Source organism: Ipomoea nil, unplaced genomic scaffold (assembly GCF_001879475.1).
Source record: "Ipomoea nil cultivar Tokyo-kokei standard unplaced genomic scaffold, Asagao_1.1 scaffold1770, whole genome shotgun sequence".
NCBI classification, from domain to species: Eukaryota; Viridiplantae; Streptophyta; class Magnoliopsida; order Solanales; family Convolvulaceae; genus Ipomoea; species Ipomoea nil.
Window position 1 is genome coordinate 265,844 of NW_017618198.1, and position 14,356 is coordinate 280,199.

At 37.1% G+C, this 14,356-nt stretch overlaps 2 protein-coding genes and 2 non-coding genes across 4 annotated transcripts; all 4 read left to right on the forward strand.

Moving 5' to 3' along the window:
* Nucleotides 1-293: 293 nt before the first annotated feature.
* LOC109192214 (putative methyltransferase NSUN6) lies at nucleotides 294-8,826 on the forward strand. Its single transcript, XM_019342784.1, has 13 exons — nucleotides 294-410; nucleotides 510-628; nucleotides 720-1,041; nucleotides 1,679-1,826; nucleotides 2,109-2,246; nucleotides 2,896-2,958; nucleotides 3,240-3,361; nucleotides 4,560-4,791; nucleotides 5,133-5,344; nucleotides 6,024-6,124; nucleotides 6,316-6,397; nucleotides 8,184-8,245; nucleotides 8,428-8,826. The coding sequence occupies exons 1-13, from the start codon at nucleotides 342-344 to the stop codon at nucleotides 8,546-8,548; spliced, it is 1,791 nt and encodes a 596-aa protein (XP_019198329.1). The 5' UTR covers nucleotides 294-341; the 3' UTR covers nucleotides 8,549-8,826.
* A 1,063-nt stretch (nucleotides 8,827-9,889) lies between these two features.
* On the forward strand, nucleotides 9,890-9,961 carry TRNAQ-UUG. The gene has a single exon. It is a non-coding gene; the product is annotated as a tRNA-Gln (tRNA).
* A 110-nt stretch (nucleotides 9,962-10,071) lies between these two features.
* TRNAQ-UUG lies at nucleotides 10,072-10,143 on the forward strand. Its single transcript has one exon. It is a non-coding gene; the product is annotated as a tRNA-Gln (tRNA).
* A 546-nt stretch (nucleotides 10,144-10,689) lies between these two features.
* Nucleotides 10,690-13,494, forward strand: LOC109192235 (protein transport protein SFT2-like). The gene is made up of 4 exons (XM_019342805.1): nucleotides 10,690-11,015; nucleotides 11,595-11,859; nucleotides 12,001-12,105; nucleotides 13,192-13,494. Exons 1-4 carry the CDS (start codon nucleotides 10,816-10,818, stop codon nucleotides 13,300-13,302), a joined length of 681 nt encoding a protein of 226 aa, XP_019198350.1. The 5' UTR covers nucleotides 10,690-10,815; the 3' UTR covers nucleotides 13,303-13,494.
* Nucleotides 13,495-14,356: the final 862 nt, after the last annotated feature.

Consider the following 14,356-nt stretch of genomic DNA (forward strand, 5'->3'; position numbering starts at 1 on the left):
ATAAAAATGCTATTACTGGAAATCGAATCTCGAATCTGATTTCTTTTTTAAGTGGGACGCGCGTTTTTTAACCAAAACGACATCGTTTTGCATCGTATGCACCAGCGCATGGTGCAATTCGAATGCACAGAATAATTTGCGGATCACAAGTATAGTCCTTGAAAATATACAAGTATAGTTAAATACGGTACCGAGTATTTTTCATACCGGTCCAGGCCCGAACTTTCCATTTGGGCCATCAGCTACAATTGTCTCAGTAACAGTCGGATGGTACATCTATATATAGCTTGCGACGCCGCGGCATTCAAATTCCGCCACACTCCTCCCCCTTTTCGAATTGAATGCAAAGAGGGAGGCATTTCCTCAAAACCTTCCGGCGAACCTCGTCGTCTCTCTCCACCACTCATCAGGTACTCTCCTCCTCCCCGTACAGTTACAGCGATCACTGTACCTATATGTGCCTGTATATGCATTTATTTGATCGTTTCTGCATTTATTTATGCGTACAGATGGAACAGGAAGCGCATTACAGCTTCAACCCAAGCTTGCGATGGAATCCCGAGGTGGAAGACTACTTCACCAAAGCTTATGGAGCTGAACACTTTGCTCGCATCTCCACTGCCCTCACGTATGTTCTGTTTCAGCTATGCTATTGTCTCCATTTCCGCAATTGAGATTGTATTTTCTGATTATGTGATTGTACTCTATGGTTTATTTAGGCGGCCATCTTGTTACTCTTGCATTCGTGTTAATACGCTTAAGTCGACGAGTGATAATGTTATTGAGAAGCTTTTGAAAATTTTGAGGGAAAGAAGGCGAGAAAATGGTAGTGATGAGAAGCGGTTAGAGTTTAGTGGAAGTACGGAGTGTACTTGGCCTATAGAAAGTATCTCAAAATGTCAGTTTCCTGGGCTAGATTATGTAGTTTTTATTAAAGGTTCAGGGCCACATGCTATTGATTATGGATACAAGGAAGGTAAACCGCCAAAGGAGGTGATTGTAAGCCGAAAATGTGCAGAGGCAGTTCTTCGTGGTGCCCAAGTAAGTGTTTGATTCCAGTCCTTGTGTTCTATCACATATTCAAATACATCTATTCTGTTCTTTCTGCTGCTGCTGCAAAGTGAAACACACTGACATTAGCTACTTTTTTCTGTGTCTTCAAAAGTTCAAGTACTACTTGAATTTATTCCACACAATGCATCTTCTAATATTCTAGTGCCTCAAAGAGTTCAATTTTACATCCTTGTCTCCTTTTCCATTTACACTTCTTTAATGGATTAGAGTGATACGCTTGATCAGGAAAGCTATGTTTGTTTAAAATCTGATTCGGTTGTATCAACTTGAGACTAAACAATCAGAATGCTGTGTGATTTGACTTTTGCTGGTCATTTTGTGAGGAAAATAATGTATTCATTTAATATTTTAGCAAATTATGTTGTTAGTCTTTGATCTCATCCGACTCATCAAAAGGTAATAATACTGGTTTTCTGTTGTTGCTTGCTATCTGTTAATGCTCTTTGTCCATCGGCATGTGTGCGCACGTATATGCATATTTTGGTAGATAGCATGTAAAGTAGTCTTTTCCAAACTTATGAATAAATAGTGCAGGTTTTTCAAAGATATGGAAGGAGAAAATACACATTCTTTCTTTTGTTCATTTTTTATGATCTGTTCACAGGTATATGTGCCTGGTGTTTTGGCCTGCAGTGCTCATGTTGAGAAAGGGGATGTGGTTGCAGTTTCAGTTGCTGTGGAACAGCCTTGTCCTGAAGGCGGATGGGGTATTGGTATGACACGTGGGACTGTCCTACAAGGATCACCCACAGGTAAGAAAAACATGATTCTCTTGCAGTGCCTCATTTTACAATAACGGTTGCAATACAGGATCTATGCAGGCCTGATGCAAGTTAAGCTATATGGGCACTTGTTCCCCTCATTCATATCTTTAGATAGCTAGTCCTCTTTCAATGCTTTAAAACTTCTTACTCTCTTTAAGAAATGTTTGTTTGTCCCTTCTGTTAATTGCTGCAGGATTTTTATTTTTTTTTTCCTCTAAATATTTAGAATCACTCTGCATTTTCTGGTAACCAAATGTTGTGTGGTTTCAGATCCTCTTTATTTTGAAAGGAATGGTCTCTATATTGGTCAAGGGACCACAATGTTGTCACGAGCTGGGATCTTTCGTGTACCACAAGGAGTTGCTGTTGATATGCATAATAGAGTGTTTGAACTGCCCTCCTTCAATGGTATAGTTCTTTGCCTGTAGATATTATGATAGTGTCTTTAGAAGTACTGCCATTTCTTTTGCTTCTTTTCTTATGTACAATTATTGCTTGAATTCTCTGATGATGGCTTTATAGATTTCTTTTTTCCTTGAAGTTATCAATTTATCATGGAGAAAAAGAACCGTTTTCAGTTGTTGTTGTTTTTGTTTTTGTTTTTTTTTTTTTTTTGTTTTTTTGTTTTTGTTTTTTTTTTTTCTGGGTGATGTGTGTGTGTGGGGGTGGTGGTGGTGGTGGGGGGGGGGGGAGGGGGGGTTGTGGTTTATGATGGTATTTGGTGAATGAAAAACATAAAATTGTTTTGCGAAAATGCCAAAAACTACATAGCCAACACTATAGTTGATAGTAATTGTTTTTATTCAAAACAAATAAGTAGCTGCAGTTAGTAATACTCTGTCCTCTCTTAAATGATGCCCTGTTCTTAAGGAAAAATGATTGTTTCCTGTTCTTCAAATATCCCTAGTTATTATTTTCCCCTCTTTTAACTCCCCCCCCCCCCACCCCCCTCCCCCCTCCCCCCTCCCCTCCTTGTTATGGTTTTATGATGCGGACTACAACTTTCCTTTTACATATATCACAAATTAATTGGCAATTTTAAATGTTTGTCATCCAGAGTTGCTCGAGGGAGAAATCTTTCTTCAAAATTTGCCAAGCATTATAGCTGCACATGCCTTGGGTATGCTTTATTGCATTATGTTGTTACTTTAACACATTACTCTGCAAGGAAAAAGAAAAAGCAACTAAAAATCTTGATCAAACACCAAGTTGTACATGAAATGCTGGAAAATTATTCCTCTATACCTGTTAAAATAGAACTAGCCAGATTTTTCCTCCAAGCGAGTTTGTTTCTGTTAATTTCTAATGTATGGCATCAATCCTGCCATTTTATTGTTCTCCACAACAGTGATCTCTGTCCTACTTACTATATGTTCCTTTTCTGCAACCCTGTTTCCGTAGATCCTCAACCAGGAGAGAGGATACTTGACATGTGTGCTGCTCCTGGAGGTAAAACAACTGCAGTTGCAATTCTTATGAAGGACAAAGGGGAGATAGTTGCTGCTGATAGATCTCACAATAAGGTGCACCTTCTGAACTTGGCAGGTGATTGTAATTATCTGTACTATTATTATATTAAATGCTTTCTTAAGTTCCTTGTGGCTGGATAGTTGGCCTTAGATTTATGAAAATGATGCACAACAAGAGCTCTTTATTATGGTTTGTATAATTCAAGCAAGATTGAGCTTATGCACAAAACTCTTTGATAGGAACAACTAAGCATATATAAAATAGAGATATGAAATAGATTGATAGGCATTAGTAGTATCATATATTGTTTAGAAACAAGATCAAGAGAAGGAAGTGAAATTGTTCTTTTCACAAAGTGTACACTTTGTAAGTTAATTATAGACCAGTGTGAAGCATGTCTCGGACTAGTGGTACATTCAGTAGATGATGCTCAACACTATACCTGTCTTTGGCACCATTAGTTTCTTATGGTTATTGAAGTTCACAAATGAACACTGTTAATGTTGCTGAGTTGTGAGAAGCTTATGACTGTTTCAGACACAATGTGATGTAGAAAAAGAAAATTTCTTGTACTATTTTGGTTTGCTATGGGGTGGGTTGGGATTGTGATAGGCATAAAAGGAAAGAAATAACTGGTGGCTTAATTAGTGGAAAGCCTTATATGAAATAATCAATTAGGGTGAGTTATTAGTGTATAATTTATTGTTAATTAGTAGGAGAATTAGGGAGTTCTATAATTGGTAGGTCTTTTAGATGTTATATATTAGTCCTTACGTATTGATAAGATAATGAGACTATAATGGAATTATTCTTCCCTTCAATATTCTCTCTCTCTCTCTCTCTCTCTCTCTCTCCTTAATCTTTCTATTCTGTCTCCCTACTCTCTCCCTATCTCCTTAATCTGTCTTCTTCCTCTCTTCTTTCTTGAATCTCCCCTCCCATTTTTTTATTCCCAGAGTCAACACTCACTTGAAGTAGTGCTATCTTGATATGAGATTGTATCAAATTGCAAAATTTTGCAAGAATGGAGATTATCCTTCTTTCAGATGCACACAACACACCAAAACCATTGATCTAAAAACCTCTTTGAGGCTTCAGGTGTTTCAATGTTTGAGTTCCTTGTTCATTGTAAAATTTTAACTATATAAATGTGTCTTTTTTGTAGTACGCACACAGTTTTATGCAATCATGTTACTAGAGAAATATATATCATCAATTCTTCTTCTTCTTTGACTCTGAATAAAATTTCAGGTGCTTGATATCAAGAAATTGGCTGCTGAGATGGGTTTGAATTGTATAACCACATATAGACTTGATGCACTGAAAGCTTGTCGGCGAACATGTGAAGATAGTGATTTGCCTATTCTGCATGTCAGTGATGAGGTTCAGAGTACTCCATCAGATCCACTAGGGTCGGGAATGGACAAAACGCAATCCACTAGTACAAATGGTTTGGATGCCGAGTTAATTTCACAGACAAAAAGTGAGTAACTCCACTCATGTTATGAAGATTAGTTAGTGTTCACTTTTTACATTAGTGGATCATCTATACTTGCAAATGCAAATCAGCAATTTGATTCTAAGCTGCATGTTTTGGTCTCAAATCTTTTTGGATGCATCAGATCTCTCTCTCTCTCTCTCTCTCTCTCTCTCTCACACACACACACACACACACACACACACACACACACACACACACACATCATGTGTCTCATACTCTCTCAGTGTGTACCCATATTTGGGCAAACATTTTTTTTGTTCATGGACTCGTGGTATTAGCAGAAATCATACATTCGGCCATGTCTCATTACCTGACTATTTCAGCTGAAAATGTGCAAACAAGAAGCGGTGGTTACACCAGCAAAGCTGAGTTACGGAAGAGTATTAGGAGAATGAAAAATGGGCCTGGAAGGAATCACTGCTCTGGTGGTAGGGTTGAAAAGTCTAATGGATTTGCTCCAAATAGCTTTGATCGTGTTCTCCTTGATGCTCCTTGTTCTGCTCTAGGTTTGAGACCCCGACTGTTTGCTGGGGAGGTTAGCTACTTTTTTAATCTTTCTTGTTACAAATGCAATCCTGCCCATCAGACAAGTGGCACAATTATCAACCTGTTTCAGTGTTTTGGGTGGGTGGGATTGTTGGTAGAAACATATCTAGACAAGAAAACTTGCAGTACCATTCACTTCAAAATAATTTATTGTTGCCTCTAGCTTTAACATAACATATCCAATCCTCTCAATTGAAAAGGGCACACTTCCAAGGGCATGAAGATAACCTGAGAACAATTCTCATGTAATGATTACTGTTTTACCTCCATCCCCAAGGTTTATTGTAATTCATGACGAGTAAATTTTCCCCTGTCCTATTTGTAGGGTGTTTGTTTGTTTTTTGCTTTGTTTTGTTTTGTTTTTTAATAATTTAATTTATTATTATTATTTTTTTAAAATGGCAATTAAGATGATGCCACACCAGTTTTGAACTAAGTATAGGTTCTGTAGGATTTAGTACGGATAATTGATTGTCACACAAGGGAACTCCGGGCTATACTAGAATTAATGGTACAATATGATAACATTTTATATTTGGTTTTTATGCTGGCTGTCCAGTGCTTTGTATAATCCTGCGTTCTTGTTTTGTTTTCTTACTGGTAAAATAGTCTTTTCTATTTACCATCATCTACTTCAAAGGTTCCAAACTAGCTGCTGTCATATGCAGGACACTGTTGAATCATTGAGGAATCATGCCAAGTACCAGAGGCGAATGTTTGATCAGGCAGTTCAGCTTGTTCGCCCTGGTGGAGTTCTTGTGTATTCCACGTAAGTATAGAACTATATATAGATGTATTTCCTGATTTATTATTATGCATTAAAGTGTTATTTGTAATTCAATATATTATGTAATATTCAGACTTGATTTACCAAATTGTTGAATCAAAAGTCTGCTTATTTTATATTTTTATATGGGGTAGACCAACCGTCAATTAACTCATTTTTCCCCCAAACATCAGATGCACCATAAACCCTGGTGAGAATGAAGCATTGGTTAGATATGCATTGGATACATACAAGTTTCTCTCACTAGCAGAGCAGGTAAGCATGACAACACTTTCTTGTCTTTCCATGTAAATGAACTGAGAGGATATTATTCTTCTAGCTTTTAGAAATTAACTTAGGGTCCGTTTGGAAACCAGGAAAATGACTTCTGAAAAATGTTTTCTGGAAAATGAGTCATTTTCCGGAAAACATTTTCCTTTCCGGTGTTTGGTTGCATTCTGGAAAACTGTTTTTGTGTGTTTGGTTCATTTTCTGGAAAATGAGTAGAATTGTATAATTAAACATTTTAATTATTTTATTTAGAATATTACAACATGTATAATAATATATAATAATATAATATTAATTTTAAATATAATAAAAAATAGCTAAGTTTTTCAACAAAAAAAAAAAAAAACTAATAATATATCAAAAATATTATGGTGGTGGTGGTGGTGGTGGTGTAGTGGTAGTGGTGTTATTCGTTATATAATAATAATAATAATAATAATAATAATAATAATAATAATTGGTGGTGGTGTGATGGTGGTGGTAGTATGACGATGGTGTGGTGGTGGTGGTGGTGGCGGCGACGGTGGTATGGTGGTGGCGGCGGCGGCGGTGGTATGGTGGTAGTGGTGGCGGCGACGGTGGTATGGTGGTGGTGGTGGTGGTTGCGGTGGTGTGGTGGTGGTGGTGGCGGTGGCGGCGGTGGTGTGGTGGTGGTGGCGGTGGTATGGTGGTGGTGGCGGCGGTGGCGGCGGTGGTGGTGGTGGCGGCGGCGGTGGTATGACGGTAGTGGTGGCGGCGACGGTGGTTGCGGTGGTATGGTGGTGGTGGCGGCGGCGGTGGTTGCGGTGGTATGGTAGTGGTGGTGGCGGTGGCGGTGGTGTGGTGGTGGCGGCGGTGGTATGGTGGTGGTGGCGGCGGCGGTGGTATGACGGTAGTGGTGGCGGCGACGGTGGTTGCGGTGGTATGGTGGTGGTGGCGGCGGCGGGTGCGATGGTATGGTGGTGGTGGGGGCGGTGGTATGGTGGTGATGGCGGCGACGGTGGTTGCGGTGGTATGGTGGTAGTGGCGGCGACGGTAGTGGTGGCGACGGTGGTTGCGGTGGTATGGTGGTAGTGGCGGCGACGGTAGTGGTGGCGACGGTGGTTGCGGTGGTATGGTGGTAGTGGTGGCGGCGGCGGTGGTGTGATGGTGGTGGTGTGACAACGGTGGTATGGTGGTGGTGGTGGCGGTGGTATGGTGGAGATGGCGGCGACGGTGGTATGTTGGTAGTGGTGGTGGTGGTGGTATGGTGTTGATGATGTTGGTGTAAAAGTTGGAAAATGACTTCCCCCAAAAAAAAGGGGAAGTCATTTTCCATAAAATTGTCTTCCTTTTCCATTGACTTCCACCCCATTTTCCTTTGACCAGTCATTTTCCAATGTAACCAAACACCAAAACCCCGGAAAATGACTTCCAGAAGTCATTTTCCGGGTTTCCAAACACACCCTTAATGATGTTGTGGAACCAATTGCTATTGATGTGAATCACACTATTGTACTTTCTTAGTCACTCTTCAATCATCACAAGCACCGTCATTAGTCATTGTCAATAATCACTGCTGGTGTCATGCTATTGTACCCAAGTAAACTGCCCAAGCCATCTTTTGTATCACGCAACATGAAATAATGATTTTTGTTAAAGATTTCATTCTCTACCGAAACTTTAGTCAATGTAGTTTTTACCTTTTTATGAATTTTGTGCTGTCTGAACAATTTTTCAACATTGAAGATTTGGAGAATCTAGTCTTAATTGGATTATATTTGCTTTTTCTAATCAAGTTTCTTTCTCTCAGCATCCGAGAGTTGGAGGACCTGGTCTTACTGGTTGCTGCCAATTTCCCGATGGATATACTGAGTAAGCATTTTTGTCCTTGGCATGTCATGCTGTATCAATATGGTAAATTTGAGACATTTGGATACTAAATGCAAAATTGGCATCTTGTTCACGTTAGCACGAGATATAATTTGTATCTTTTCCAGGTTTATTTGATAATAACATGAATGATAAATGTCACATTTATGTTTAAACTATTCCAGGGAATGGTTGAAGCCTGGAGAGGAAGACTTTGTTCAGAGATTTGACCCATCATCTCCCCTTGATACAATAGGGTTTTTCATTGCTAAGTTCAAAGTTGGGTCCAAAAGCGACTCCGCTTAAATGCATAAACTACGCTCTCCGAGTCTTTAGCTAGGTATTGCAGCGACTAAAAAACTTTCTAATTTTAGACTTTCAAGTGTCATAGAAAAATTCTAAGTATTATACTTCATCATGTAACCTCCTATGATAGTTGAAGCATGGGAACACGAAGAACATTATGTTCTGAGTGCTGAGGCATGTTAGCAATAGTCTTTTGTTGTAAAACTCGTCTCTTTTTTGACAATCTGAAAGAAGCTAATGTATAACATTTGATTACGTTTTTGGCTATATTCTTGAAACTTGTAAATCAGTGTTTTTTTAATAAGATATAAATGTTTAGATTTCTTTTAATCATTGGATATTAAATATTAAACACATGTTAATCATATAAAGAAGGAATAAGGGTCAAATAGGCCATTCAACTGCACACCAAAGTGCAATTAGGCCATTAAACTCAAAAAGAATGCAATTAAGCCATTGAACAACACAAAAATATGCAATTTAGCCCAAAATGACTTGTTTACCTAGAGTAGTAAGTTACCAATTTCAAAATTAATTTTTTAAAATAACTTTTAATAAATAAATAATTAAATTATTATTTAAAAAAAAAAAAAAAAAAAAAAAACAGAAACTTCCGGCCGGAGACGAATCGTCTCCGGCCGGCTACGTCTCCGTGGCCGGAGACGAACCTCCATCTCCAGCCATGGAGACAAAGACCTTCGTCTCCATGGCTATTGCATATTTAAAAAAATTAATTTTGAAATTGGTAAATTGCTACTCTAGGTAAACAAGTCATTTTGGGCTAAATTGCATGTTTTTGTGTTGTTCAATGGCTTAATTGCATTCTTTTTGAGTTCAATGGCCTAATTGCACTTTGGTGTGCAGTTGAGTGGCCTATTTGACCCTTATTCCTATAAAGAATTAAAATATATTAAATTTATTTTGAAGTATATCAAATGTTTAAATCTCCTTTCAAAAAAAATTGTTTAAAGTCTTAATAATTCCAAGTGGAAGGTTGTGATTTCGAGCCTCAGTGGAGGCGTTATTGGCTCTTTGTGTTTCAGTAGGTTGAGAAAGTATATGAACAAATACTACATTGTAATAGAGCTAGTAGCATTAAAAAAATATATAGAAAAAGAAATAGAGTAATTATGGGGAATGCATCTTGTTTGGGTTTATGTCAACCTCGCAATACAAACACATGGTAATTGGTGACACGCAATAATGTAGAAAGTGTGCCCTTTCCTTCAACAGGGGTATTACGCATCGCCATTATCCCACTTGCTTTAATGCTAAGCCCACATTTGTACAGAGGGCTCATAATAATAAATTTATTAGTTAATAACAAGACAAAAGACAAGCGGTTCTATGGTGTAGTGGTTAGCACTCTGGACTTTGAATCCAGCGACCTGGGTTCGACTCCCGGTAGGACCTCTTAGTTTGATTTATGTCAACCTCGCAATACACATGGTGAATGCGTTTTGAAAAAAGATAACGTTTAGAGATTATAATTTATTATTTAATAACAAGACAATAGACAAAGTGGTTCTATGGTGTAGTGGTTAGCACTCTGGACTTTGAATCCAGCGACCTGGGTTCGACTCCCGGTAGGACCTCCTGTTTTTGCGCCAAAACGTGATTGTCTAACTCTTAATAATAATGTCTTTTTCTCAATCTTGAAGAAAATTTGATTAAATGGGGGAAGACAAATGCCACTAACGTGATGGTCAAAATTTTAAAGTTAAAATGGTTGTCATAACTCATAATTATAATGCTATTTTCTCAATTTTGAAAAAAATTTGATTAAACGGAATGGATAAACACTCTTAATTCAAATTATTAATAATTCTTTTCAATAAAATCGAGTAAATATTACTTAATTATATTATTTTTATGAGTTTAGACATCTATGATAAGTTCTTATAATTTGATAACATAATTATTATTTTGTAAATAATTCAAATGGTGTTCTCTATCCTTATTCTTTAACCGGCCTAATGAATCAGTTAAAACATAAAGGTTATTACACATGAGCCGAATTTACTAACACATACCCGTGAGTTTCCACGTCTCAAACAAAATAAAAAATCAAACAATATTCCATATTAAATTACAAGGATAACCTTCATTCTTTTGGCAGTAACACAAACGTCCATCCTACAATGGTAGACTCAGATCCCATATCTCCGACCGTACCTATGACACTGAGGAGCGCCTACTACGATAGAAAAATTCCCAGAAAACGAAATTGGAATTAGTGATACAGAGAAGAAGAAGAAGAAGAAGAAATGCGTAAGATAGCACAAACGTGGTTTACTGGTGGCCCCAGCGATAATCACCAGGAAACGCCGCCGTCCCTACTAGCCGACTGGAACGCTTACGCCTCCTCACAGGACAATGGATCGCCGACGGGTCTCGGCTTCGAATCCTTCGATCTCGAAGCTGCCGTTCAGACCGCCAACGACAAAGTCTCCGGGACTTTTGGCGTGTAAGCATCCGCACTAGTAATTATTCTCCAAAAATAAAAATAAAAACACAAAAAGTTCCATTCCTGAATCCGTGAATCGCAATACACTTGTTTGTTTATTTGAGGCTTATTAGGTTATTTTGTTGAAATCGATGTTAATGCATGTGTACCTGAACGTGTCATTATCGCGTATAATTTGAAGTGTTTACAAGTGATGATAATGTATGATAACAGTGTGAAGTTAATCTTTTCCGTTTGAACATTGAAATTTTGAAACTAATACCCTAGCTCTCATGATTCACATTAAGAGGAATGTTTATGATCTGATAATGTTCATTGCAATTGTTGATTACTGTTTGATGGAAACTGGAATAGGATAGGGCAATGGTGAAAAGGCAATCTCCTTTTTGTAAATTCCATGGAATCAATGGGTTTAGAAGCTGAACATTTTAAAATATGAAGACAGGATTTATCAGGAGTTGCATAATCCTTTTTCTACTTTCACAATTGAAATCAGATTCTGTTGATTGCTGCTCTGAATTATTTACTTGAAATCATCAGTTTCTCATTTATTTGTTTATTTTTCCTTTCTGAGTATAGAGTATCAAAAAGAGTAAGAGATTTGCCTGGGAACCTCCAAACTGCGACGAGCGTCCCTACCGGAAAGGCTCTGGTGTACTTTGGTCTACTTCTTGCTGTTGGTGTGTTTTTTATCTTCATAGCAATCAGCATGTTCCTTCCTGTTATGGTTCTAATGCCACAGAAGTTTGCTATATGCTTCACAATTGGTTGTACATTGATTATCAGCTCATTCTTTGCTCTAAAAGGTCCAAAAAATCAGCTTTCGCACATGTTATCTAAGGAGGTAAGCAAGCTATTACCCTTTTAGATGCTTTTTCCCAATCACTTATGTGTAGCTTGCTTTTATCCTTATGAAAGTGTCATTTACCTTTTCCATCTTATACACTTTTAATGCCCACAACCCTTTTCTCCCTTTCCTTTTCAGAGGCTTCCTTTCACAGCTTGTTTTATTGGCAGCATGGGAGGGACAATTTATGTTTCCATGGTGATGCACAGCTATATCCTTTGTGTGCTCTTCTCAGTGTTGCAGGTATTGATTTTCACTGTGCTTCATGATTTAGTAATGCCATCTTTTATTCTTATTTTCTTGTCATTCGTGGATACAATTTTTTTGGGGTGCATTTGAGGGGTTTGGAGATTTAACTTGTGACTCTAATTTAGTCAATAGTGAGCAAGAACTCGATCAGTTATATAACCAATCAAAAAAAAAACTGGTCACATATCTTTTACCTTTATAACGACCGAAAGTCCGAAACCAACCAAAGTAAACATAACCAAATGTTGGTTTCAGTATAACGGTTATATTGGTTAATGGTTACTGACTGGCACTGCGAGTATAAGACCGAGTGATAATCAAAATACTGAAAAACTGATAATTTTTAAGAACTAATAACTGAGAACGATCGAAAATTGAATTTTTTGTTCAATTCAGTGTTTAACTAAAAGTTTGTTGGCGGCCCATCTGTTAGCTAGGCAGTCCGTTTCTTTGTCTGGTTACTTGGAGTGGTTCTCGAACCCTCCCTCTATCCTTTGTTTGTTTTCAAAAAAAAAAAAAAAAAAAAAAAAAAAACTAAAAGTTTGCACACACACATGCCACTAAACTATAGAGCATCCACAAAAGTTATTAATTTGATTTTTTTTTTTTCTGATTCCAATGAAGAAAGAGAAAATGTTTCATGATGGGCCCACAAAAAAACCCTCTTTCTGGAACATCCCCTCTCTCTTTTATCCACATCAGTTAAAAATAAGAAAGAAAAAAAAAATCTCATTTGTGTTATTGTTGCCTTGTTGGGATGCTTTAAGATTATTTTTTTGGATCATCTTTGACATTATTTTTAATACTATGCAATCTTGTTTAGCACAAAGTGAAGCATACTTTAGTTTGGCATTGCTGTTTGGATAGTTTTTCTCTCATGCAGTCACATCACTCTGTTTACTATTCATGAAGATACAACATTTTATGGGCATTCTGGAATTCAAGAATTTTGTTTACAAGATTTTTAGTAAAAAATCTCTGTGAAATTTGCTTCTCTGATGTTAGTTAGTAATCATAGCAAGTAGCAGAAAGCATTTTGTTGGTCCAATACTCTAATATGTTCTGTTCAATACTTGCCAGGTACTCTCACTGTCATATTATGCCATCTCCTACTTCCCTGGAGGGTCATCCGGGGTGAAATTCCTTTCTTCCACCCTTATGTCCTCAATTCTCAGATGTTTTGGAAGGTGACAGATGTACACTTTTGACATTTCCACAATTGGATGCTTTTTGGCCATGTTTTGCTCTGGTCATCAATACATGCCCACATCTGTTTCATGTTATTTATTTGAACAAGAATTTTAAACAGCTTTCATTCTTCAACTCATTCATATTTTCATGGTTTAATTCCTAATGAAAAGTTTTAACTGTAGATCAAATTTATAATGATTTTTTATTATTATTTAGAAATGTCGTCGACATTATATAAGGTCGGAGATTGAATTTGTAATTCCTCGGAGAAGCAAGATCTAATCACTTAAGACTTGCTTTTTAGGGTTCAATTTCTTTCACGAACATTGACAATTTGTGTTTGGGCTTGGGTTGAGCTTTTTTGTACTCAAAATATATAGTTTGATGTCGATTATTGAAATTATATTGGCACAATTTATCTTCTTCTCATGAACATGTAGGAGGTTGATGAGGTTCAAAATATAATCTAAAAAATCGGAGTTATAAAAAATAAAAAAATAAATAATCCACAAGTCAAAGTCTTGAGATACATAGGTATTATGGGAGACGAGTGTGACATTAATTGGCACTTTTTAGGGACCACTTGCTTCACACTTCACATGCATATAGTTAATAGTTTGAACTTTGAAGAATAGTTGATGTAAAGTTGGAATATTCTGTTGCACAACAATATATTCTATAACAGGATTCTATTAGATTCAAAGAATTTAACATTGTAATTGAAGTACTGGAAATAACAAATATGCAGCGGTGGGTAGTGATTGCTTCATGCTGTTTTCTACCATAACAGAATGGGAAGTTTGTTGTAGAAAATTCATAATTTTTGGCTCCGTTAATTTCGAAATGAATTAGAAGGGATAGGGGAATTGCCTTATATTCTAAATCTACAAATATAATAAGCTCAATCCATGTTATACTCATGATTTATGTTCATTTTTTTTTTTTTTTATAAAAATATCCCTACCATTATAACTTATGTTATCTTTTTCCATTATTATTACCATATACATACATACTCAATATATATTTTTTATATTCTTCAATGTTAATAATG